Genomic DNA, 24,649 nt, shown 5'->3' with positions numbered 1-24,649 from the left:
ACGGGGCGAGACCGTAGAGCAGGTAGGAAGGGTCGCGGCTGATTTTATCGCGCGGTCCGAGCGAAGGGAGCGTGTTCAGCTGGGTCAAGGTAGGAGTGGGAGGAGAAGGCCGTGGCTTTGTTTACCTTCCTCCGACATGGCTTCCCCCACGGGCTCCGCGACGTGATTCCAACTGGGCCCGTCCACTTTCCGCCATATTTTGGAGGGGGTGGACTCGTCCGTGAGGGCACCCTAACGGCCTCGAGCGCAAGCTCTGCGGCTCGCTTCCGACCGCGTCGCGCCCAGGACCCCGAGAGGGAGCCCCCGCCGAGGGTTCGAGCCCCCGCGAGGGCTTCCGCACGCCCCTGCGCCCTGGCGTGATGTCCCCCGCTCTCCTCTGGGGCCGCTTGGTCCGCGCCGGCGCCTTTTAAGGGCACCGTGGGGCGAAGTGAGCGCTCAGAGCAGCTCCGGCCGCGGCCCTGGGAGCTGGAGGAGCCGCGGTAGGTGGCGGAGGGCAGGTGGCGCCGGGGCCTCGGGGCGGGCACCTCCGCCGTCCCTCCCTCGTTCCCCTCCCCCAGCCCCGCGGCCGCGCCGGCCCGGGCCTCGCACGCAGGCCGCCGGGGCGACCCGAGCACGGGACCCGGTGGGGGAGGGGGAGGGGCGGCGGAGTGCAAGTCCCAGACCCTCCCCATCCCCTGCGCCCTGAGTTTGCTTCCCGGCGCCTAGATTGGGGGACCCCCGAGCGCCGAGCAGAGCGCGACAGCCCTCCCCCGCAAGGGGGCCAGCGGATGCCCCATGCCCCACCCCGCGGGGACAGGCCGGGGCAGCGGAGGGAAAGGTTGAAGCTTAGGGGGCTCATCCGTTTGCTTCTTAGTCGGGGTTGGGGGGGAGAAGGGGTGCTCCCCCACTTGTCACCCCTGTGCTCACGAGAGCCATATGGAATAAGAGCGGGCAGGACAGTCAGGTACCCTACTTAACCTGTTCTTGCACCTCCCTGCCATGCTCATGTTTTCCTTCAGTCTCTCCCAGAGGTGTGGGGTTGGGGACCTGGGGGGAAGGGTCCCCAGGGGATTTGCGATTCTCTTTCTCTCCCTTGGCCTCACTGGAGCTCAGGTTGTCTAGGTTTCAGCACAGCCTCAGCATCTCCGAAACATTAGTGTCAGGGGTTACTTAGATCCAGTAGAGAAGGACTTGGGTGTATGGGGGGGGGGTGCTGTTCAATCTTTATTTTAGGTGTCCCTGTGTTGGAGGAAGAGCCTGGGCTGAGAGGCCTGGTGGGGTTGCTGGAAGGGCCTAAGAGGCCTGCTGCTCTGTGAAGGGCTGAGCCTTGTGCCAGTTGTTAAGCTGAGAAGTTTTAACTTGTCTGGTGAACATTGGGGGCTGTCTACCCCTCAGATACACAAAATGGAAGGGGAAGGAAGGCTGCAATAGAGGACTTCTTACACTTTTTTTTTTAATGCCTGCTTGAGAAAGAGGAGGCCCCTTGTGGAGCTGGTTTGCCTTCTTTTGTGTCCTGGTTTGATTCCTTCTGGCTTCCGTTCTGTTCCCCCTCTCAGCCTGGCCTGTTTTAGGAAACTCAGGCTGAGAGTATCATTTGCGTGTGGTGGCAGTTGCATTGTTCCAATTACCGCTGTGTGTGGCCACATCTTAACAATTAAAATGCAGAAAAATACAAAATCACTCTTCATTTGATCCTAGAGAGGGCTGGAACTTTGCTGTTTCTCCAAATGCCTTGAGAAAGGCTTGGAAGTTTTTTGATGCCCCCCCCCCCCCCCGACATTCCCTGTTCCTCATGGCCAGTCAGCCTGAGGCCTGGGGTCTTTAGGGTAAAAAGACTAATATAATGGTTTGACTCCCCACTGTCTGATTTTTTTTTTTTTTTTTTTTTTTTTTGAGGGCAGAGTCAAGAAAGTAGGAGTAGAAGTGATGGCAGTTTTTTAACTTCTTCCACAAGGACATAGAGGAAGCAGCTGAAGGGAGCTGTAAGGAAACTGGAACTTTGTTCGGGTGGTGGTAGTAATTATGCATGAAAATGGTAGTTAACTTAATGATGATTGACTTCTGCACCTTTCTCCAAAGAACTCCAAGTATATCCGAGGGTATTTCTTTTCTCTTCTTTGTCGACTTCCTCTGAAATAGTAATGGTGTAGGGATAATACTCTTTTCGGTACAGGGTGGTCTGTCCCCCAAAGTCACAGAGGGGAGGGCCATTTTGGGCTCTTGGGCTCTTTCTTGGTGAACATGTGAGGGAGAATGGCATCCAGCCAGAGAGGGATTCCACTGTCTTCTTTATCTGTTTTTGTTTCTGTTTTTTGTTTTTTCGAGGTAGGTTCTCACTCTAGCCCAGGCTGACCTGGAATTCACTATGTAGTCTCAGGGTGACCTCGTGCTCATGGGGATCCTTCTACTTCTGCCTCCCAAGTGCTGGGATTAGAGGCTTGCGCCACCATGCCCCCAGCTTCTTCTTTAACTTTAATAGTGTCATTCATGGCATGCCAGGTCTTTGAAGAGCTACAGGAGGGATGAGGAACAACAGTGGACTCCTGATTTTTACGGGCCAGATGGTATGCTTGAGTACATTGGGTATTTTGTGTTACATCATCCTGTAACAGTGTAAGATTACTGTACCTATTTTAAATAGGGGCAAACGGAGGAATATTAAGTGGTTAGTCAAATAGTATTGTTTCCCCACCACTTTTTTTTTTTTTTTTTTTTTTTTTGAGACAGGGTCTTTGTGTGGCTCATGTAGTCTTGAACTTACCCACCTGCCTTCATGTCCCAAATGCTAGTGTTACAGGTGTGTGCCACCATGTCTGGCCCAATTCTTGGATTTTTTTAAATCCCCCCCCCTTTATTTTTCAAGGTAGGGTCTCACTCTAGCTCAGGTTGACCTGGAATTCACTCTGTAGTTGCAGGGTAGCCTCAAACTCACAATGATCCTCCTACCTCAGCCTCTCGAGTGCTGGGATTAAAGGTGTGTGCCACCAGGCCTGGCTAATTTTAATTTTTAAAAAATTTTTACTTACTTGCAAGCAAAGAGAGAGAGAGAGAGTGTGTGTGTGTATGGGCATACCAGAGCCTCTTGCTTTTGCAAAAGAGCTCCAGATACATAGACCACAGTGTACATCTGGTTGTATGTTGTTCTGGGCAGTTGACACCCCTCCCCCCTCGCAGTCTCATGTTTCACAAGCAAACACCTTTAACCACCCAGCCATCTCTCTAGCCCATAGTTTTAAATTTTTACTCACGTAGGTGTGTTATGTGTGTAGGCATGCCAGGGCCTTTTGCCACTGCAAATGAATGCCAAATCCACTACTTTTTGCATCTGGCTTACGTGGGCAGCTTGGGAGTTGAACCTGGGTTGCCTGGCTTTGCAAGCAAGCACTATGCACCTTTTACCACTGTGCCATCTTTTCAGCTTCAAGACTCGGATTTGTTTATTTTTATCTAATTTAATTATTATTATTATTATTTTTTTTTTGAGGTAGGGTTTCACTCTAGTCCAGGCTGACGTTGGAATTCACTAGTCTCAGGGTGGCCTCCAACTCACGGTGATCCTCCTCCCTCTGCCTCCCGAGTTCTGGGATTAAAGGCATGCACCACCATATCCCACTAAGACATGGATTTCTTTATTTTCTTTCCTATTTAATGCTATATGAACTCTGGTGAGCTATGTGCCTACTGGTTGTTTATGAGAATAAGTAGAACAAAAGACTAGGTTAATATCTTTCCTTGAGCAAGGCTCTTCAGGTAATTGTGTGGGCTTTTGAAGCCTATTTTCTGGTAGAAGTCAGCATCTTATCAGAAATTGACCATAGGGTTGCCCCCCTCCCCCAGGAAGTAGGTTCTCACTCTAGCCCAGGCTAACTTGGAACTCATTCTGTAGTCCCAGGTTGGCCTTGAATTCACAGCAGTCCTTCTATCTCTGCTGCCCCAGTGCTGGGATTAAAGTTAAAGGCATATGCCACCAAGCCCAGTATGGAAGGATACGTTTTTTTATTTTCTATTTTTATTTTTTAGGAATATTGATTTGAGCTGGGCGTGGTGGCTCACGCCTTTAAATCCCAGCACTTGGGTAGCAGAGATAGGATTGCCATGAGAGACCCTACCTCGAAAACAAAAAAATAAAACAAAAAAAAGAATGATTTGCTGGGCTATGTAGTCTCAGACTGGCTTCACAGTCACAGTGATCTTCCTACCTCTGCATAGTTTACTATTTTGTAAGAGAATATGCATAGTATATATTTAGGGAATTAATATCCTATTCATTCTGGTTTGAAGCAAAAAGCCATGCCTATTAAAAATTGTTGCTCCCTGAACTGTATTTTTGTAGTTTAGGAAGAGTACTTTTGGCTTCTGGCTGGAAGATAAATAAGTGTGTTAATCAGTATGGTCTGTTTTCTAAGTGGTGCTGGTATGTTAGGTAGAAGCTACAGAAGCATAAGCCAGGTTAGGTGTGGTAAACAGGCTTCAGTTTCTTGCCAGCTTCAGGTTTATTTTCCTGGATATCTGGAGTTCCAAGTTCAGAATGTTTCTGAGGCTATCTTTAGGCTTACCAGGAAAATGCTGTGCTCAATTAATGATGTCTGCCAGAGGCCTGGTATAGGGGCGCTACGGTATGTGTGCCATGCATTCTCCATCTCTAGACTAGGTATATCTCTAATGTCACTTGGGACTGGTCCCTCTGTAATTGGCAGACTCAGCAGGCATGACTGGAGAGGGAAGTCCCAATGGTGCTAGAATGGTGCTGCAGTGGCAGAAGACGGCTCACGAGTGAGGTCTGGAAGAAGAACAGGAAAGACATCCATCCTTTGCTCCAAAGTGTGCAAGTCTAATCCTGGGCAGAAACATGATAACCCTGATCACTGAGCAGCTACAGAAGCAGACTCTGGATGAGCTGAAATGCACACGCTTCAGCATCAGTCTGGTAAAAGACCAGTCTTTCTGCTTCTTCATGATCCCCCTCCCCCTTTTTTTCTGAGGCTGTTTGTTGCTACTATTTTACCCTTGTCTTGTATTGTATTAGTGCTAGCTGAAAACTCAGCCCAAAAGGAAGGGGGCAGGAGTTTTTCCGCTGATAGAGAAGGGTGGAGAAGGGTTTGTGATGTCAGAAGGTGTGGATTGTTCTATTCACTAACTTGGGGAAAACAATAGAAAGAGAACACTAGGAGCCTATTACCCTGGTAGCCAGATGAATGACAAGGAAGAATTAGTGGTCTTAATAGAAAATCTGCCAGTGTGTGCTAAAGCAAAGTACTGAAGGATATTCTCTCTTTTAGCCTTTGCCTGATCATGCAGACATATCCAACTGTGGGAACCCTTTCCAGCTTGTATCTGGTAAGATAACTGCGGTTTTTATTTGTTTATGCCTCTGTTCACACAACTCATTCACTGATTTCTAATGACAAGTACTAGTTAGCCTGTTTCTAGAACTTGTTTGCCAGGGCCAACTTCTGAGATTGGGATTTGTCTCTGGTTTACTACTTCCTAGGAGAATTATCTGATTAGGGGCTGGAGAGATGGCGTAGCAGTTGAGGTGCTTGCCTGCAAAGCCAAAGGACCTTGGTTTAATTTCCCAGGACTCATGTAAGCCAGATGCACATGGTGGTGAATATGTCTGAAGTTCATTTGCAGTGACTGGAGGCATGCCCATTTTCTCTCTCTCTCACTCTCAAATAAATAAATAAGTAAATAAAAATTTAAATTATCTGACTAGTTTGCTTTTGAGGCAGGAATTCAGTTTGTAGCCTAGAATAGCCTAGAACTCACAGTCCTCCTGCCTGTACCTCATGAGTACTGGCATTGCAGGTGCCACCATACCAGCTAAGTTTGTTCTTATTTTAGCTTGTGGGGACTTTTCTACTCTAAATATTTTTCTAAAGATTTTGATTTATCTATTCTTCTTTTTTTTTTAGTTTTTCAAGGTAGGGTCTCCCTTTAGCCGAGGCTGACCTAGAATTCATTATGTAGTCTCAAGGTGGCCTCGAACTCATGGTGATCCACCTACCTCTGCCTCCTGAGTGCTGGGATTACAGGCGTGCGCTACCACGCCCAGCTTTATTTATTTTTTTTTTAGAGAGAAAGAAAGAATGGGCACTCGATGGCCTCCAGCCACTGCAAACTAACTTGAGACCCATGCACCATCTTCTTATGTGGGTACTGGGGAATGGCAAGCACCTTAACACTACTAAGCCATCTCTCCAGCCCCAATTTCCCCCACCCCTTTGGTTTTTCGAGATATGTTCTTGTTCTAGCTCCTGCTGACCTGGAATTCACTATGTAGTCTCAGTGTGGCTTCAAACTCAAGGTGATCCTCCTACCTCTGCCTCCCAGGTGCTGGGATTAAAGGCATGTGCCACCACACATGCTTGGCCAGCCCTAATTTTTTTTTCTTTGAGGTAGGGTCTCACTTTAGCTCAGGCTGACCTGGAATTCACTATGTAGTCTCAGGGTGGCCTCGAACGCATGGCGATCCCCTGCCTCCATAGTGCCTGGATTAAAGGCGTGTGCCACCACACCTGGCTTTCACCTTTTAAAAAAAAATTTTTTTTACGTGTACAATTTTTTAAAGTGTTTTCTTTTTTTTTTTTTTTTCATTTAGTTATGTGTGGTGTTCCAGGTAAAGAGAATCGGTGTGCCAGAGACTCCAGGCACTGCAAATGAACTTCAGATGCATTCACCCCCTTGTGCATCTGGTTTACGTGGGTCCTGGGGAATTGAACCTGGGTCCTCCTTTGGTTTTGCAGGCAAGTGCCTTAACTGCTAAGCCATCTCTCCAGCCCTTTTTTAATTTTTTTATTGACAATTTCTATACAATAAACCATGATATTTTCCTCCTCTCCCCCATTTTCCCTTTCACAACTCTGTTCTCCATCATATCCCCTTCCTCTCTCCGTTAGTCTCTCTTTTTATTTTGATGTCATCATCTTTTTCTCCTATTATGAGGGTCTTGGATTAATTTTATTTATTTATGTATTTAGTTTGGCTTTTCAAGGTAGGGTCTCACTCTAGCCCAGGCTGTAGTCCCATGCTGCCCTCGGACTCACAACAATTTTCCTGCCTCTGTCTTCCAAGTATTGGGATTAAAGGCATGTACCACCACACCTGTCTTATTTATTTATTTTTAAAAATCTTTATTTGGGCTGGAGAGATAGCTTAGTGGTTAAGGCCCTTCCTTGCCTGTGAAGCCTAAGGAACCATCTTCAACTCCCCATAACCCATGTAAGCCAGATGTACATGATGGCACATACATATGGAGTTCCTTTGCAGTGGCTAGAGGCCCTGGCATGCTCGCTGTCTTTCTCTCAAATAAATAAATGAAAATAAAATATAAAAAAATATATTTTTCAGCCAGGTGTGGTGGCACACACCTTTAATTCCAGTACTTGGGAGGATCACCAAGTTCAAGGCCACCCTGAGACTACATAGTAAATTCCAGGTCAGCCTGGGCTAGAGCGAGACCCTACCTTGAAAAACCAAAAATAAATAAGTAAATATTTGAGTGCTGGAAGGATGGTTTAGTGGTTGAGGAACTTGCCTGTGAAGCCTAAGGACCCAGGTTCGATTCCCCAGTACCAATGTAAGCGACATGCACAAGGATGCACATGCGTCTAGAGTTGTGTTCAGTAGCCAGAGGCCCTGGTGTGCCCATTCTCCCCCTCCCTCCCTCCCTCCCTCTCTCTCTCGCTCTCTCTGTCTTTTTCTCTCCCAAATTAATGAATAAATAAATAAATAAATATTTATTTATTTGAGCCAGGCATGGTAGCACACACGTTTTATCCCAGAGCTTGAGAGGCAGAGGTAAGAGGATCACTGTGAGGTTTGAGTCCACTTTGAGACTACATAGTGAATTTCAGGTCAGCCTGGGCCAGAGTGAAACACAGCAGGAGGTCGGGGAGATGAATGAATGTGGGCGTGCCAAGGCTTCTAGCAACTGCAAGCAAACTCCAGATACATGTACCACTTTGTGCATCTGGCTTAAATGGGTATTGGAGAATTGAACCCAGATCCTTAGGCTTTGCAAGTGAACACTTAACCACTGAACCATCTGTCTAGCCCCCATACTCAACTTTGCTTTTTTTGAGGTAAGGTTTCACTCTAGCCCAGGCTGACCTGGAACTGATTCTGTAATTCCAAGCTGGCCTCCTACTCACAGTGATCTTCCTATTTCTGCCTCCCAAGTGCTGGGATTAAAGGCGTGCTACCAGGCCCAGCTCAAAATTGGCTGACCTGGAATTTACTATATAGTCTCAGGGTGGCCTTGAATTCACAGCAATCCTCCTATCTCTGCCTCCCAACTGCTGGGATTAAAAGGGTGTGCCACCAAGACTGGCTTTCAGAATTTTTTTTTTTTTTTTTTTTGAGGTAGGGTCTCACTCTAGTCCAGGCTGACCTGGAATTCACTATGTAGTCTCAGGGTGGCCTCTAACTCATGGTGATCCTCCTAGCTCTGCCTTACGAGTGCTATGATTAAAGGTGTGTGCCACCACGCTTGGCTCAGAATTTCTTTATAGAAGTATTAATATAATGGCAGATGCATGGTGGTTCATGCTTTTACTTATTTATTTTTATTGTTATTATATTTTATTTATTTATTTATTTGCAAGAAGAGAGAAAGAGGGAAGGAGACTGGGTGAGCCAGGGCCCCTAACCACAGCAAATGAACTCTGGATGCGTGTACCACTTTGTGCATCTGGCTTTACATGGGAATTGGGGAAATCAAACCTGGGTTGTTAGGCATTGCAGGCTAGCTCAACTGCTGAGCCATCTCTCCAGTCCTATTTATTTGCAAGTGAGAGAAAGAGAGAGACAGACAGACAGACAGTGGATATATTAGGGCCTCTTAAACTACAAACAAGCTCCAGAAACATGGGCCACTTTGTGCATCTGGCTTTATGTAGTAACTGGGGAATTGAACCCAGGCCATCAGTCTTTGCAAGCAAGTGATTGAACCACTGAGCCATTTCTCCAATCTGGTGTGTGTCAGTCAGCCCAGTACTTGAGAGCCTGAAATAGGAGGAACAATATAAGTCAAGGCCAGTTTGCTCTATAGAATGGGTTCTAGATTAGCCTGGTCTAAAATGAAATTCTACTCCTACCCCTGCCCCCCCAAAAGAAGTGGAAAAGTAAATATTCATTCCCCTTTTTTTTTTCTCCCAAGATAGGGTCTCACTCATCTAGTCCAGGCTGACCTGGAATTCGCTATTCGTTTCAGGGTGGCCTCAAACTCAGAGCGATTCTCCTACCTCTCTGCCTCCTGAGTGCTGGGATTAAAGGTGTGTATCACCATGCCTACTTCATCTCCTCCCCCTTTTTTTTGAAGTAGGATTTCATCCAGGCTAACCTGGAATTCACTATGTAGTCTCAAACTCACAGTGATTTTGCTACCTCTGCCTCCCAAGTATTGGGATTAAAGGTGTATTCCACCACACCCAGCCTCATTCCCATTTTTTAAAAAATATTTTTTATTTATTTATGGGGAGAGAGAAGAAGAATGAGAATGGGTGTGCCAGGGCATCTAGCCACTGAAAACAAACTTCAGATGCATGCATCACTTTGTGCATCTGGCTTTACGTGGGTACTGGAAAATTGAACCCGTGTTATTAGGCATTGCAAGCAAGCACCTTAACCTCTGAGCCATCTCTCCAGTCCTCCCATTTTTTTAATACAAAACATTGCACATTACATGGTATCCTATAGTTTTTGTAAACTTAATACATTCGGGAGATATTTCCCTGTCAGTATGCTGAACATTTCCTTGTTCTGTGTAGCTACATATGACTACAATGAATGGATGTTCTGTGGTTTATTTAACCAACATATATTCATGTAATTTTCAGTCTTCTTTACATAAACCTGTAGGAATAACCTCAAACACTGTTCATTTCTCACAAGTGAGAATGTATCTGAGGTATAAATTCCTAGGTCATGAATTTGTCAAAGGCCTGTGATCATGGGTATAAACTAGTAGATAATCAGAACTCTTCAACCTATGCTGCAAAGCTGTTCTGCATCTTTCTTTTCTGGGATACCTGGCAAGGGAATGAGTTGTCAGAAATAACTCATTTATTCTTTCTCCTACTTACTAAGTACTTGCTGAGACCCAGGTATTGTTCCATAAGGATCCATAGTTCCTTCCCTTATAGAGGTTAGGAGGAGGAAGAACTGTGACCAAAATAGAGCTAGGTATGAGTTTTGTTATCATCAAATCTGACTATATATTTGTGATCCAGCCTTTATGGAATTCTAGTCAGAGTTTGAGTAGGTCCTTTGTCCCTTAATGAGTTATCTCCCCAAATCAGAATTTTAGCCTTGCATAGTGATAAACACCTGTAATTTCAGTACTTGTGAGGCAGATGCAAGATCTTGAGTTCCAAGCAGTCTGAAACTCAAGAGTGGTGATGTGGCTCAGCATTCTTAAAGGCACTTGCTTACAAAGCTTTTTGGCTAGGGTTCAATTCCTTAGCACCCACATAAAACCAGATATAAATGGCATATGTATCTGGTATTGATTTGCAATGGGAAGAAACTCTGCATGCACTTAGATACACACACACAAGTAAAAAAAAGAATAGATTTTTTTATTTTAATTTTTTTTAATTTATTTGCATATATGTGTGTATGTCTAAGTATGGGGTGTGCCATGGTTTCCTGCTCCTGCAAATGAAAGGTAGTGACATGTACCACTTTGTGTCCAACTTTACATGCATGTTAGGGAGTTGAACTTATGCCAACAGGCTTTGCAAATAAGTGCCTTGAACTGCTGAGGGGAATCTCCAAAGCCTGTAGCTTTAGCCCTCAGTTGGACCATGATTGGGGTCCGATGCTTGGCCAGCCCGGTCGGATTTCTTTCTGCCCATATACCTGTAATCCTTTCCCATAGTTCCCTCAGGTATGGGCTTTCAGGGTGGCTTGGGAGAGAGAGGTATATATAGAGTTTATATTACCTTCTCGCTGTAGCGCAGGCTGACCTGGAATTCACTCTATAGTCTCAGGGTGACCTTGAACTCATGGGGATCCTCCTACTTCTGCCTCCCAAGTGTTGGGATTAAAAACATGTACAACCATGCTCAGCTAAAGCCTGTAAATTCTTTTTTTTTAAATTTCTTCCCCTGACCTCACTTGGGCCTTTTCACCCCCCCCATTAATTTATTCTATTTACATATATATAAGACCATCCTATTAAGTACCCCCCTCACTTTCTATTTCTTTTCTAGTTTACTGGCCTTTGCTACTGAGTTTTCTTCCTACTCACATGGAAGCCCGATCATTTGTAGCTAGGATCCACATGTGAGAGAGAACATGCAACACTTGGCTTTCTGGGCCTGGGTTACCTCACTTAGTATAATCCTTTCCAGATCCATCCATTTTCCTGCAAATTTCATAACTTCATTTTTCTTTACCGCTGAGTAAAATGCCATTGTATAAATGTGCCACATCTTCATTATCCACTCATCAGTTGAGGGACATCTAAAGCCTATAAATTTTTATTTGAGCTTTTTAAAAATTACTTGGGAAAGGGAGGGACTGAGAGAATGTGAGTACACTGGGGCCTCTTGCCATTGCAAACTCCAGATACATGAGCCACTTTGTGTATCTGATTTTATGTGGGTACGGGCAAGCAAGCATCTTGAACTGCTAAGCCATATCACCTGCTCCGGGAGTTTTTGGGTTTTCAAGGTAGGATCTCTCTCTAGCCCAGGCTGACCTGAAATTCACTCGGTCGTCTCAGGGTGGCCTTGAACTCGTGGGGATCCTCTTACCTTTGTTTCCCAAGTGCTGGGAATAAAGGTGTGCGCCACCACACCCATCTTAATATTTTATTATTTATTTGAAAAAGAGGCAGAGAGAGTGGGGAGTAAGATGGGCACACCAGGGCCTCCAGCACTGCGAAGGAACTCCAGACAGATGTGCTACCTTGTGCATCTGACTTATGTGGGTCCTAGGGAATTGAATCTTGGCCCTTTGGCTTTGCAGGCAAGTGCCTTAACCGCTAAGCCATTTTTCCAGCCCTCTAACTCTCTTCTTCATAGTGAACTCCATCTTGGTTTTGAGAAAGAGAAAAGGAGAACATCAGTTTGATTTTTAGATCTTAGGCTGGGATCAGGAAAAGGTGGGTTATAGATTGGCCTAGATGGAGTGGAAATGGGTGAGCAGGGCACACAGAGACATTTCTCTTGACATGTTTTATATTCGGTGGGAGAGGCAGGCAGTATGGGAAATTTTTGTTTGTTTTTTGAGGTAGGGTCTCACTCTAGCTCAGGCTCACCTGGAATTCACTATATAGTCTCAGTGTGGCCTTGAACTCTCGGCAATCCTCCTACCTCCTGAGTGCTGGGATTAAAGGTGTGCACCACCACGCCCGTCCTTGGGAAATAGGTTTTTTTGTGTTTTTTTTCCCCAAGGTAGGGTCTCACTCTAGCCCAGGCTGACCTGGAATTCACTATGTAGTCTCAGGGTGGCCTCAAACTCATGGCAGTCCTCCTACCTCTGCCTCCCGAGTGCTGGGATTGAAGGCATGTGCCACCATGCCCGGATGAGAAATAGGTTTTTGATTCCATGGTTTTTCTTTTCTTTTTTTTTTTTTTTTTTTCAATTTCAGTCTTTAAAAAAATATATATTAGCTGGGTGTGGTGGCTCATGCCTTTAATCCCATCACTTGGGAGGCAGAGTTAGGAGGAATTGCCATGAGTCCAAGGCCAGCCTGAAACTGTCATAGTAAATTCCAGGTCAGCTTGGACTACAAGAACCTACCTCAGAAAAACAAACAAACAAACAAAAATACTTATTTGTAAGAAAGAAGCAGATAGAGGGGGAAAAGAGAGAGAGAGAGAGAGAATGGGCATTCAAGGGCCTGTAGTCACTGCAAATGAACTCATGTGCCACCTTGTGCATTTGGCTTCATGGGTATTAGGGAATGGAACCTGGGTCCTTTGACTTTGCAAGCAAGCACCTTAGACGTTACGCCATCTCTCCAGCCCCGATGTGGTTTCTTACATTGGAGGTAATATAGTCTAGTGGTTAAGAAACTTAGATACGGCATCAGGTAGACCTGAGTTTGAATCCTGTTTGATAATTTGTTGCATGATTTGGGGCAGGTTTTTGAATTTTTGTCACTACAAATGATTATTATAGTACTTTGTAGAGATTTTTGGGAAACCACATGAAGTGCCTAGGACATTATATAACACATAGCTCTTTTAAAATGCTAGCTGTCATTAATATATATATTTTTTTATTTTTATGAATGGCTTCCAGAAGGTGCTTCCTGGAGGGGCATGCCCCACTGTTCCTGTGCTGAGTTCCAGGACAGCCTCAACTTCAACTATCATCCCTCAGGCTTGAGTCTGCACCTCAGACCACCCAGCCGGGGTAGCTCTCCACAGGAACAGCCTCTTTCCCAAGTTCTAAGCCCTGAGCCCCCAGACCCAGAGAAACTTCCTGTTCCCCCTGCCCCTCCATCGAAGAGGCACTGCCGCTCGCTCTCGGTGCCTGTGGACCTGTCTCGTTGGCAGCCAGTGTGGCGGCCCGCCCCCTCCAAGCTGTGGACTCCCATTAAGCACAGGGGAAGTGGTGGAGGGGGTGGGCCGCAGGTGCCTCACCAGAGTCCTCCAAAGCGGGTCTCCAGCCTCAGGTTCCTCCAAGCTCCCAGTGCCTCTTCTCAATGTGCCCCAGCCCACAGACCCTACAGCCCTCCTTTCTTCAGCTTGGCACTGGCCCAAGATTCTTCTCGACCGTGTGCCACCTCCCCTCAGAGTGGTTCCTGGGAGAGTGACGCCGAGTCTCTGTCACCTTGCCCACCCCAGCGTCGCTTCTCCCTGTCACCAAGTCTGGGTCCACAGGCAAGCCGCTTCTTGCCCTCTGCCCGGAGCTCACCTGCGTCCTCCCCAGAGCTGCCCTGGAGACCTCGAGGGCTTCGCAACCTTCCCCGAAGCCGCTCACAGCCTTGTGATCTAGATGCCCGAAAAACTGGGGTCAAACGGCGACACGAAGAGGACCCCCGACGCCTGCGGCCTTCCTTGGACTTTGACAAGATGAATCAGGTGGGACCAGCTAGAAGAGAGGAGTGTAGGTGGGAGCGGGAGGACTGTGCTTGTCGTACTTCTGAGCTGTCACCTAGCTCGTGTCTTCCTAGGAACTTTTCTATGTAAGCTTTTGCTAGGATGACTATGCTAGTGTGACTGTCCAGCTTTAGCACCAAAACTCCCCTGTCCTGTGAAGCTTGTCAGCCCTGGAAGTTCCAAAGAAACTAGAGTGAGACCCACGTTAAACTTTCAACAGGAGCCAGGCATGGTAGTACACACCTTCAATCCCAGCATTTGGGAGGCAGAGGTAGGATTGTTGTGAGTGTGAGGCCAGCCTTAGACTACATTGTGAATTCCAGGTCAACCTGGGTTAGAGCAGGGCCCTACCTTGGGGAAAAAAAAATGATAAAAACGTTGCCAAAGGTACTTTTTCCTCCTGAGAATTTATAAACCACAAGAAGTCTTGTCACCAATGCCCTACCCTGTGGTCAGCATTGATTGGTTTTGCTACGTGCTCTTCTCTGCTTCATGTGAACTTAGGAGAACTTAACTAAGATGACTAGTGACTGTTTATGATGTCAGCAGATACTTTTCTGACTTACTAATTTAATAAAATACTTTATTTTTATTTATTTGAGAGAGTGAGATACAGAAATAGGCAGAGAATGAGCACACCAGGGCCTCCAGCCATTGCAAATGAACTCCAGATCTGTGTGCCTTCTTGTGCATCTGGCCTACATGGGTCCTGGGGAGTTGAACCTGGGTTCCTTTGGCCTTGCAGGCAAGCGCCTTAACCACTAAGCCATCTCTCCAGCCCATGGCGTACTAATTTAAAAAAAAATATTTTTAAGATTTTTATTTAGTTATTTGTTAAGAGATGGGGGGGCAAGAGTGAGAATGGGTGCGCCAGGGCCTCTAGCCACTGCAAATGAACTCCAGATGCATGTGCCACCTTGTGCATCTGGCTTAAGTGAGACCTGGAGAATCGAACCCGGGTCCTTAGGCTTTGCAGGCATGCACCTTAATTGCTAAGCCATCTCTCCAGCCCGACTTACTCATTTTTTAAAAATATTTTTATTTATTTATTTATTTGAGAGAGAGAAAGAGGCAGATAGAGAGCAAGAGCAAGAGAGAATGGGCACACCAGAGACTCTAGCCACTGGAAACGATCTCCAGATACATGTACCCCCTTGTGCATCTGGCTTACATGGGTCCTGGGGAATTGAACCAGGATCCTTAGGCTTAGCAGGCAAACATCTTAACCACTAAGCACTAAGCCATTTCCCCAGCCCTGACTTACTAATTTTTAAATGTTAGTGTGTGTGTGTTTCTCCCCTGACCTTTTTTTTTTTTTTCTCTTTTCTTTGAGGTAGGGTCACCCTCTAGCTCATGCTGATCAAGAATTAACTATGCAGTCTTAGGCTGGTCTTGAACTCACAGCAGGCTTCTTAACCTTTGCCTCCTGAGTGCTAGGATTAAAGGCATCTGCCACCACACGCAGCTGGTTTATTCACTGCTTTATTCTTTTTTTTTTTTTTGTCTTCCTCCATTGTTCATGGCAACATGATGATGGGCTTAATATTATGCAGGTCTTGTGCAGGTAATGACAGCCACTGTGAATTCATGAATGCAGTGACCACTCTGTCTGGGAGGACAGTGTTTCAAAGCACTTATTCCTTTTTCTTTGGCTCTTACATTCTTTCTGCCACCTCATTTACAATAGTCTATGAACCTTGGAGATGTGATGGAGATGTCTCATTTATTTCTAAGTTGTCACTTCTCAGCACATCGATGAATGTTAGTTCTTTGTTTTTTTGTTTTGTTTTGTTTTGAGGTAGTATCTTACTCTATCCCAGGTTGACCTGGAATTCATTCTATAGTCCCAGGCTGGTCTCAAACTCACAGTAGTCTTCCTCCTACCTAGGCCTACTGAGTGTTGTAAAAGCTGGGATTGGGGCTGGAGAGATGGCTTAGCGGTTAAGGCACTTGCCTGTGAAGCCTAAAGTACGCATATTTGACTCTCCATATCCCAAGTAAGCCAGATGCACAAAGGTGAGGCAAGCACAGGTCACACATGCCCAGTAGGTGGTGCAAGCATCTGAAGTTCAATTGAAGTGGTTGAGGCCCTGGTGTGTCAGTTCTCTCTCTCTTAAGAAAAAAATGGGATTGCAAGCATGCACCACTATAACCAGCTTTTTTTTTTTGGGTGGGGGGTATTTTTTGTGGTAGGGTCTTTTTCTAGCCCAGGTTTAACTGGAATTCACTACATAGTCTCAGGGTGGTCTTGAACTCACAACGATCCTCCTACCTCTGTCTCCGAAATGCTGGGATTAAAGGCATAGCCACCATGCCCAGCTATGGTTTTTGTTTTCTTTTAAAAATTATTTATTAGCCAGGCATGGTGGTGTACGCCTTTAATCTCAGCGCCCGGGAAACAGAGGTAGGAGGATCGCTGTGAGTTTGAGGCCACCCTGAGAATCCATAGTGAATCCCAGGTCAGCCTGGGCTAGAGTGAGACCCTACCTTGAAAAACAAAAAACAAAAAAATTATTTATTTAGCCAGTCGTGGTGGCTCACGCCTTTAATCCCAGCACTCGGGAGGCAGAGGTAGGAGGATTGCCATGAGTTTAAGGCCACCCTGAGACCACATAGTGAGTTCCAGGTCAGCCTGAGCTAGAGTGAAACTCTACCTCAAAAATAAAAAAATTAATAAATAAAAGTTATTTACTAAATTGCAAGCAGAGAGAGAGAGAAAAAAAAGATTGGGTATAGTGGGACCTTTTGCCGCTGCTGGGTACTGCTGGAGAATTGACCTAGGCCTGTAACCATGAGTCAAGCCATCTCCTCAGCTCCTTTTTCTTTTTCTTTTTTTTTTTTTAAATAGGTTTTTTTTTTAAAGATATTTTTAAATATTTTATTTTTATTTATTTATTTGAGAGAGGGAAAGAGGTAGAGAGAGAGAAAGAGACAAACAAAGAGAGAATGGCCATTAAGGGCTTCTAGCCATTGCAAACGAACTCAGATACATGTGCCAACTTGTGCATCTGTCTTACTTGGGTCCTGGGGAATCAAACCAAGGTTCTTTGGGTTCACAGGCAAGTGCCTTAACCACTAACCAATCTCTCCAGCCCTAAAAATAGTTTGTTTTTTTTTAAATTTTGTTTTATTTTTCTTTAGTTGAGACAGGGATGGGGAGGGAGACAGCAATATTGAGAGAAAATGGGCATGCCAGGGCCTCTAGCTACTGAAATGAACTCCAGCCGCATTTGCTACCTTGTGCATCTGGCTTATGTGGGACCTGGAGAATGGAACCTGGGTCCTTAGTCTTCACAGGCAAGTGCATTAACCACTAAGCCATCTTCCCAGTCACTTTTTATGTTGTTACTGTTTTTCCAGGTAGGGTCTCACTTTAACTCAGGCTGACCTGGAATTCACTGTAGTCTCAGGGTGGCCTTGAACTCATGCTGATCCTCCCACCTCTGCCTCCCCAGTGCTGGGGTTAATAGTTTGTTGTTGTTGTTGGTAAAGATGGTTGATAACATTTCTTCAGCAGCAGGCTGCATGAGTACTTTGCAGCACTATTAACAGTCAACAGGAAGGAGGCTTTCAGCTCATTTCTAAGTTAATTTCTCAGTATCATATAACCTAAGCATGTGGTCTGTTCAGCAATAGGATTTGTTTTTGGTAAAAGTACTTTATTTTTCTCTGGTGTTTCAGCAATATAATCTTAACCATCAATTTCTGAGGAACAGCAAAGAGCCTTGGCAATAGCCTGTATTGTTTTGGGGCCTTAGAACCCTCCCTGGGAGGTATCCCAACCCCAGCACTGGGATTATCCTGTGGCAATGGTTGGCTTCTGGGCAGGAGCGTCATCCAACCTACAAGATGTATCCTCAGGGTACTTCTGCCCAAACTCTCCCTGTCTTCCAAGTACAGTTGTATGCACTTGCCCACTTTCCCCATATTTTCCTTTCTAAACCACTAGATTAGAACCCTCTTTAAAGTTTTTTTCCCCTTCATTATCCAGTCATGGCAGAACAGAACAGTCAGCTAAGCAGATTGTGTTCCTGCCTGCATGGAGCTTATAGATGAGCTTCTATTCCTTTTTTAAATTTTATTTTACTATTATTTTTGTCTTTGTCTTTACAAGGTAGGAGTCTCCATGTAGCCCAGGCTGATCTGGAACTCACTCTGTAGTCCCAGGCTGGCCCTGAATTCACAACACCATGGCACCCAGCCCTTTATTTATTTATTTATTTATTTTTATTTTTGATTATTTGATAGAGAGAAAGTCAGCGGGAAAGAGATAGTGAAATAGGCAGGTAGACCACCAGGCGTGGTGGCGCACGCTTTAATCCCAGCACTCAGGAGGTAGAGGTAGGAGGATTGCCTGAGTTCAGGCCACCCTGAGACTCCATAGTGAATTCCAGATCAGCCTGGGCTAGAGTGAGACCCTACCTCCAAAAAAACAAAACAAAACAAACAAACAAAAAATGCAGGTAGAGAGAGAAAATGGGCACTCCAGGGCCTCCAGCCAATGCAAACGGACTCCAGATGCGTGCGCCCTCTTGTGCATCTGGCTTATATGGGTCTTGGGGAATGGAACCTGGGTCCTTTGGTTTTGTAGGCAAGTGCCTTTACCATCTGCCCTCCACCCATTTTTTAAATATTTTATTTATTTGAGAGAGAGAAAGAAATAGGCAGGTAGAGGGAGATTATTTATTTATTTGTTTGTTTATTTTTGAGTTTTCGAGGTAGGGTTTGACTCTAGCTATTTTTGATATAAGTTCTTGTTATGCAGCCCAGGCTGTGGGCCTCCTGAGCACTGAGATTCCAGGCACGTGCCACTGTGCTCAACCAAGCTTCTATTGTTTTTTTTTTTTTTTTTTTTTTGTGTGTGGTGCTGGGGATACAGGTTCATTGGCATGTAATGCAATCACCCTACCACTGAATTACTGCCCCAGACTCTGAACATCTAATCTTGAACCTAATGGGAATTGTGGTACATGTATATTAGAATTTTTAATTTTTTTCTAATATTTTTTAAAACATTATTTATTTGTTTATTTGAAAGAGACAGAGAGAAATAGGCAGGTAGAGAGTGACAGAGAGAGAATGGGCACACCAGGGCCACCAACCACTGCAAACAAACTTCAAATGCAGGTACCCCTTGTGCATCTGGCTTATGTGGGTCCTGGGGAATTGAACCTGGGTCCTTTGGATTTGTAGGCTAATGCCTTAACCGCTAAGCCATCTCTCTAGCCCCTCTAAAATATTTATTTATTTGAGATTGAGTATATAGGTTTGCCAGGGCCTCTTGCTGCTACAAACTCACTCCAGCTGCATGTTCTCCCCCTTTTTAAATTTTTTTTTTTCATTTGCAAGGGGGGAGAAAGAGAAAATGAGAGAGTAAGTGTGGGCATGTCAGGGGTCTCCTGCCACTTTATGCATCTGGCATTATGTGGGTATTGGGGAATCAAACCCAGGCTGGCAGACTTTGCAGGCAAGTGTCTTTAACAGCTGAGCCATCTCCCCAGCCTGATTTTCTAACTTTAAGTTAGAGTTTATCAATCTTACTCTAAAGCCTAAAAATCTTTTTCAGTTATTTTTATTTTTATTTTTAAAAATATATTTATTGGGCTGGAGAGATGGCTTAGCGGTTAAGCGCTTGCCTGTGAAGCCTAAGGACCCCAGTTTGAGGCTCGGTTCCCCAGGTCCCACGTTAGCCAGATGCACAAGGGGGCGCACGCGTCTGGAGTTCGTTTGCAGAGGCTGGAAGCCCTGGTGCGCCCATTCTCTCTCTCTTCCTCTATCTGTCTTTCTCTCTGTGTCTGTCGCTCTCAAATAAATAAATAAATTTTAAAAAATATGTGTGTATATATATATATTTATTTATTTGACAGAGAGAGAGAGAATGGGCATACCAGGGTCTCTAGCCATTGCAGACAAACTCCAGACACATGTGCCCCCTTGTGCATCTGGCTAATGTGGGTCCTGGGGAATCGAACCTGGGTCCTTTGGCTTTGCAGGCAAATGCCTTGACCACTAAGCCATCCCTCCAGCCCTATTTTTATTTTTTAAAATAATTTATTTTTCTGTTTTTTAAATTTATTTTATTTTATTTATTTGAGAGCGACAGAGAGACGGAAAGAGAGAGAGAGAGAGAATAGGCATGCCAGGGCCTCCAACCACTGCAAACAAACTCCAGATGCATGCACTACTTTGGGCATCTGGCTTACATGGGTCCTGGGGAACTGAGCCTTGAACCGGGCTCCTTAGGCTTCATAGGCAAGTGCTTAACCACTAAGCCATCTCTCCAGCCCCTATTTTTATTTTTTTATTAACAACTTCCATGACTATAAATAATATCCCATGTCCTTCCCCCCCCATCTCCTGCCCCCTCATACTCCATTGTTCATATCCCCTCCTCCTCTCAATCAGTCTCTCTTTTATTTTGATGTCATCATCCTTTCCTCCCATTATGATGGTCTTGTGTAGATAGTGTCAGGTACTGTGAGGTCATGGATATCCAGGCCATTTTGTGTCTGGAGGATCACGTTGTAAAGAGTCCTACCATTCCTTTGCCTCTTACATTCTTTTTTTTTTTTAATTTTTTGTTCATTTTTATTTATTTATTTGAGAGTGACAGAGAGAGAGAATGGGTGTGCCAGGGCTTCCAGCCACTGCAAACGAACTCCAGACTTGTATGCTCCCTTGTGCATCTGGCTAACGTGGGTCTTGGGGAATCGAGCCTCTAACCGGGATCCTTAGGCTTCACAGGCAAGCGCTTAACTGCTAAGCCAACTCTCCAGCCCTGGCTCTTACATTCTTAATACCTCCTCTTTCGCAATAGAGCCTGAGCCTTGGAAGGGATGATAGAGATATTGCAGTGCCGAGCACTCCTGTCACTTCTTCCCAGCACCATGATGCCTTCCAAGTCATCCCAAGGTCACTGCCATCTGAAAAGAGAAGGTTCTCAACCAAAAGTGAGGGTAGCATTAATATATGGGTATGAACATTAAGAGAAGTGCTTACTGGGCAGTTTGATAAGCATAGTATATACATTTAGCCAGACAGCAGCAGACGATATACCTCTAGGGCTCATGACTACCCCTATTTTAAGTTTTCACTATCAGGCATGTATTCCCTCCCATAGAGTGGGCCTCCAGTCCAATTAGAGAGCAGTTGGTTTCCACCTTGACAGATGTGCCACTATTGCACCTGTTGGCTCATTTGGCTTGGCTGGCAAAACATTAGGCTTGCAGTGTCCACTGTTGAGTATCTTCACTGGTGATTTCTCTCTCTCCCATTGAACTGCATGCAGAAAGGCTTCTTCCAGTAAAGCCTAGAATTTCTTTTTCTTTTTCTTTTTTTTTTTTTTCTGAGGAAGGGTCTCTCTCTGGCCCAGGTTGACTTAGAATTCACTATGGAGTCCCAGAGTGGCCTCGAACTCATGGCGATCCTCCTACCTCTGCCTCCCGAGTACTGGGATTAAAGGCATGTGCCACCATGCCCAGCTCAAAGCCTAGAATTTTTGAGGGGAAAACTTTGAAATACATCCTAGGATACTTTGGGAAATCATTATCTTTCTTTCTCTTATCTTTGTTGTTTGTTCTGCAGAAACCATACTCAGGAGGTCTCTGTCTCCAAGAAACAGCCCGGGAAGGCAGCAGCATCTCTCCACCATGGTTCATGGCCTGTAGCCCCCCACCTCTCTCTGCTTCCTGCAGCCCCGTTGAAGGTTCCTCCCAGGTGCTGAGTGAAAGCGAAGAAGAGGAAGAGGGGGCTGTGCGGTGGGGACGGCAGGCACTGAGCAAGCGGACACTATGCCAGCAGGACTTTGGGGACCTGGACCTGAATCTGATTGAGGAAAACTAAAACTGACAGGCTACTTCCTGGGGCCACACAGACTGACTGTCTTATGGCTACTAACAAGTGTCAAGGCCCCAAGGCTGAGGGCCCAGCCTGGGAAAGGGGGTGAGTGGAGGGCTCCGACTCAGGGCAGCCGAAGTCATCTCGCTCCAGCAAGCTCTACCATGCCAAGAGACTGGCGGGGACAAGATTAACGGAGCTGGTGGCGGGAGGGACAGCCCCAGAGCAGACCCTTCCTGTGGCGGCCCTGAGTGTGAGTATCCCTGCCACTGAGAGAGCAATGGGCAGGGAAGGAAGGGGTCTGCTGACCCCAGCTCGGGGAATTTCACTAGCCCCTTTGCTTCAAAGGGCACTTGTGTCTTAGAATTTGGCCAGGGTGGGGGGTTCAGTCAGCCTCCTTGGAGAAATTGTGTGAGTGTGTGTGAGTGTGTGTGCGCGCATGCATGGGAGTACTTGAGGAAAGGTGTGTTTGTGTAGCCTTAGGGAATGAAGGCAGTTAGTTGCTCCTTTAACAGCAGAGCATTGGGATACCCTAGGATCTTGAGACAATTGGCTTGTTCAGAGTCAAGGGCCGGGTAGGACTCTAGATTTTCCTGTTTTCTAAATAGCTCTGGAACCAGGCTTGAACTTCATAGCATCGCTGGCTCTGCAAAGGATTCTGTTTGGGGGTTTAAATAGGATCTTTTGAGTGCTGTGACCTCAGCTGACTTTTTTCCTCAGTCCTGTCCTCTCTCCACTAGATAAATCTACTATTGAGGGCTGCAGGAGAGTTACCACATTTATTCTGAGCTGGCCGTCCTTTTTTTTTTTTTTTTAATCTGTTTGTTTAAGCTGTCTCCCTTGTTTTCTGAGTAAGTGCAAACATGTGGGCAACTGAGGCAAAACTGAAGGGCTCCATCTCCCTTTTCTTAACCTGGGGATCCTTTCTTGTCATTTCTGATCGTTCAGGTTAGAGGTAGCAAGGCCCATGTGTTGGTCCCCAGCATATGTTGAGGCAGGAGCCATGGTATTCAGCCCTGTGCAGACTAGAGGTGAGCCCACACCAGCACTGTTCTTTGAAAGGTGGCTGTAGGGAAATGTATTTTTGAGAGTTCTAGGCCCACTCTCTTTTCTGACCTGCTTGCGAAAGAGGAAGGGTGTTCAGCATTTAATAGTTTGCTTGTCTTCCACTCTTGCCAGGAAATGTTTATTTGCCTCTAATTGGTCCTGAGAGACCACAGAGAGGCTGAGGCTCACTGAGGGATTGGCTGAGGTTGTGTAAAGCAAAGGCTGTGAGGAGCAGCTGGGAGTTTATTGTTGTTGGATTGCATTTCCTTTTTGTTTCTCACTCACATCTTGATCCAGGGCAGCAGGTCCCAGTGGCTGCCCTGATAGACCTAAGGATTGCAGGCGCCTTCCTTGGTAGGGCTGGCATCAGTGGATATTCACACTGAAACTGCCACTACGGTAGTTCATGGGGCTTTGGTTAGAAGACCCTGCGTAAACTAATTGCCCTTTGTGTTTATCTCAAGAAGGACATTTTTCTGTTCAATTTCCAGGGTATTTCAGCACCCAGTTCCTCATGTTATGGAAGACCAAGGTTTAATGTTTTTTCTTCCTTGTGAAAATGAGCCTGATGTTTTGTGCATCTCCCACATGTTAGATAGGAATACCATTGAGGCCTCAGCCTCCTTGCCTCCACTTCAGGGGAGGTAGCCATGTCTTCTTGAGCCTATGGCCCTCAGAGGCTCTACTTTGCCAGGGCTCTTTATGTCCTGGCTAGTTACCATATATTACCACTGGGCTACCAGTCTCTAGGAGCCCGAGAGAGGCTCTCTGGAGAATCCAGGGAAACTGAGCCCAGGAATTGCTCATCCCTTGGTTTCATCCCTCCCCTGGTTCTTCTCTTTCTGTCCATAATTCCCTGGTGCCAGCTTGTTCTCCTGGGGCATCCGCATCCCTGGGCTCTCTGCTGCAGATTTGGCTGTGCCAGCTTCCAGTAGGCCACTGGCAAGGCCATTGGAGTCTTATACAGGCCCTAAGCTAAAGTGAAGGCAGTAATTCTGCCTCCATCCTGGCTTTCCCAAAGTCCTAAGTCACCAACCTTAGGGAAGAAGGCCTACAGTTGTCATATTTTAATTGCATTATTTTTTAAGTATGGAAAGTTAAACTAGTCAGAACTATTATCTTGCTTCCCAGTCTAAGCGCCTCTGGCCCTGGAACAAGCCTTTTCAAGAAGTCATTCATTTTGCTTTACATAGTAGATCTGTTCCAACAGTTCATGGAAACCAGATGCTATTTTTTGATGCATTTGGATTGCTGACCATTTAAAAGCAGCCTATGGTTGCTTCTTTTGTAAAGCAGATAACCTCCCTCTACTTTAGCTGTTATAATTATTTGGGTTTCACATTGGGCTTACCCAGAGTGGCGCATACCTCCAGGGCTTGTGGCTGACGCTGTGTAGATGTCTGCATCTGTGTGCTGTGTGTGTGGTATGGCTGGCCAGTAGGTGAGTATTCCTGCGTGTGTGAGTGAAGCCACTCCCAGGCTGGTGCTCTCCTCCTGTGCCCGGTGACTGCCCAGTGGCAGCCCAGCTGCCCTTCACTCCCACCTGCTGCCAAAGTCCCTGTGCTAATGGGATTACAGAAACAAAAAGTGGAAAAAAAAATTTTCGTAAACTTTGTTTTATATTAAAAAAAATCCATAAGTCTGTGTGTGTTAAAACATGAGGTTCTGCCTCTGTGGCTGTGTTTGAAAAATAAAGTTTTATTAGAATAATCCATTTTCCCAAGCAA

At 45.7% G+C, this 24,649-nt stretch overlaps 1 protein-coding gene across 4 annotated transcripts; it reads left to right on the top strand.

Moving 5' to 3' along the window:
• Positions 1 to 24,649, top strand: Fam53c (family with sequence similarity 53 member C). Of its 4 annotated transcripts, none has more exons than XM_045132753.1 (5): positions 1 to 22; positions 4,677 to 4,906; positions 5,259 to 5,316; positions 13,237 to 14,021; positions 21,624 to 24,649. In XM_045132753.1, the coding sequence occupies exons 2-5, from the start codon at positions 4,829 to 4,831 to the stop codon at positions 21,879 to 21,881; spliced, it is 1,179 nt and encodes a 392-aa protein (XP_044988688.1). In that variant the 5' UTR covers positions 1 to 22; positions 4,677 to 4,828; the 3' UTR covers positions 21,882 to 24,649. The 4 variants fall into 4 exon arrangements, with proteins under 4 accessions (XP_044988688.1, XP_044988687.1, XP_044988691.1 ...); XM_045132752.1 differs by lacking the exon at positions 1 to 22 and adding an exon at positions 339 to 479; XM_045132754.1 differs by lacking the exon at positions 1 to 22 and adding an exon at positions 1,940 to 1,961.

Source organism: Jaculus jaculus, chromosome 13, assembly GCF_020740685.1.
Source record: "Jaculus jaculus isolate mJacJac1 chromosome 13, mJacJac1.mat.Y.cur, whole genome shotgun sequence".
Classification (NCBI taxonomy): Eukaryota; Metazoa; Chordata; class Mammalia; order Rodentia; family Dipodidae; genus Jaculus; species Jaculus jaculus.
This window is presented reverse-complemented; position numbering and strand designations above follow the sequence as displayed.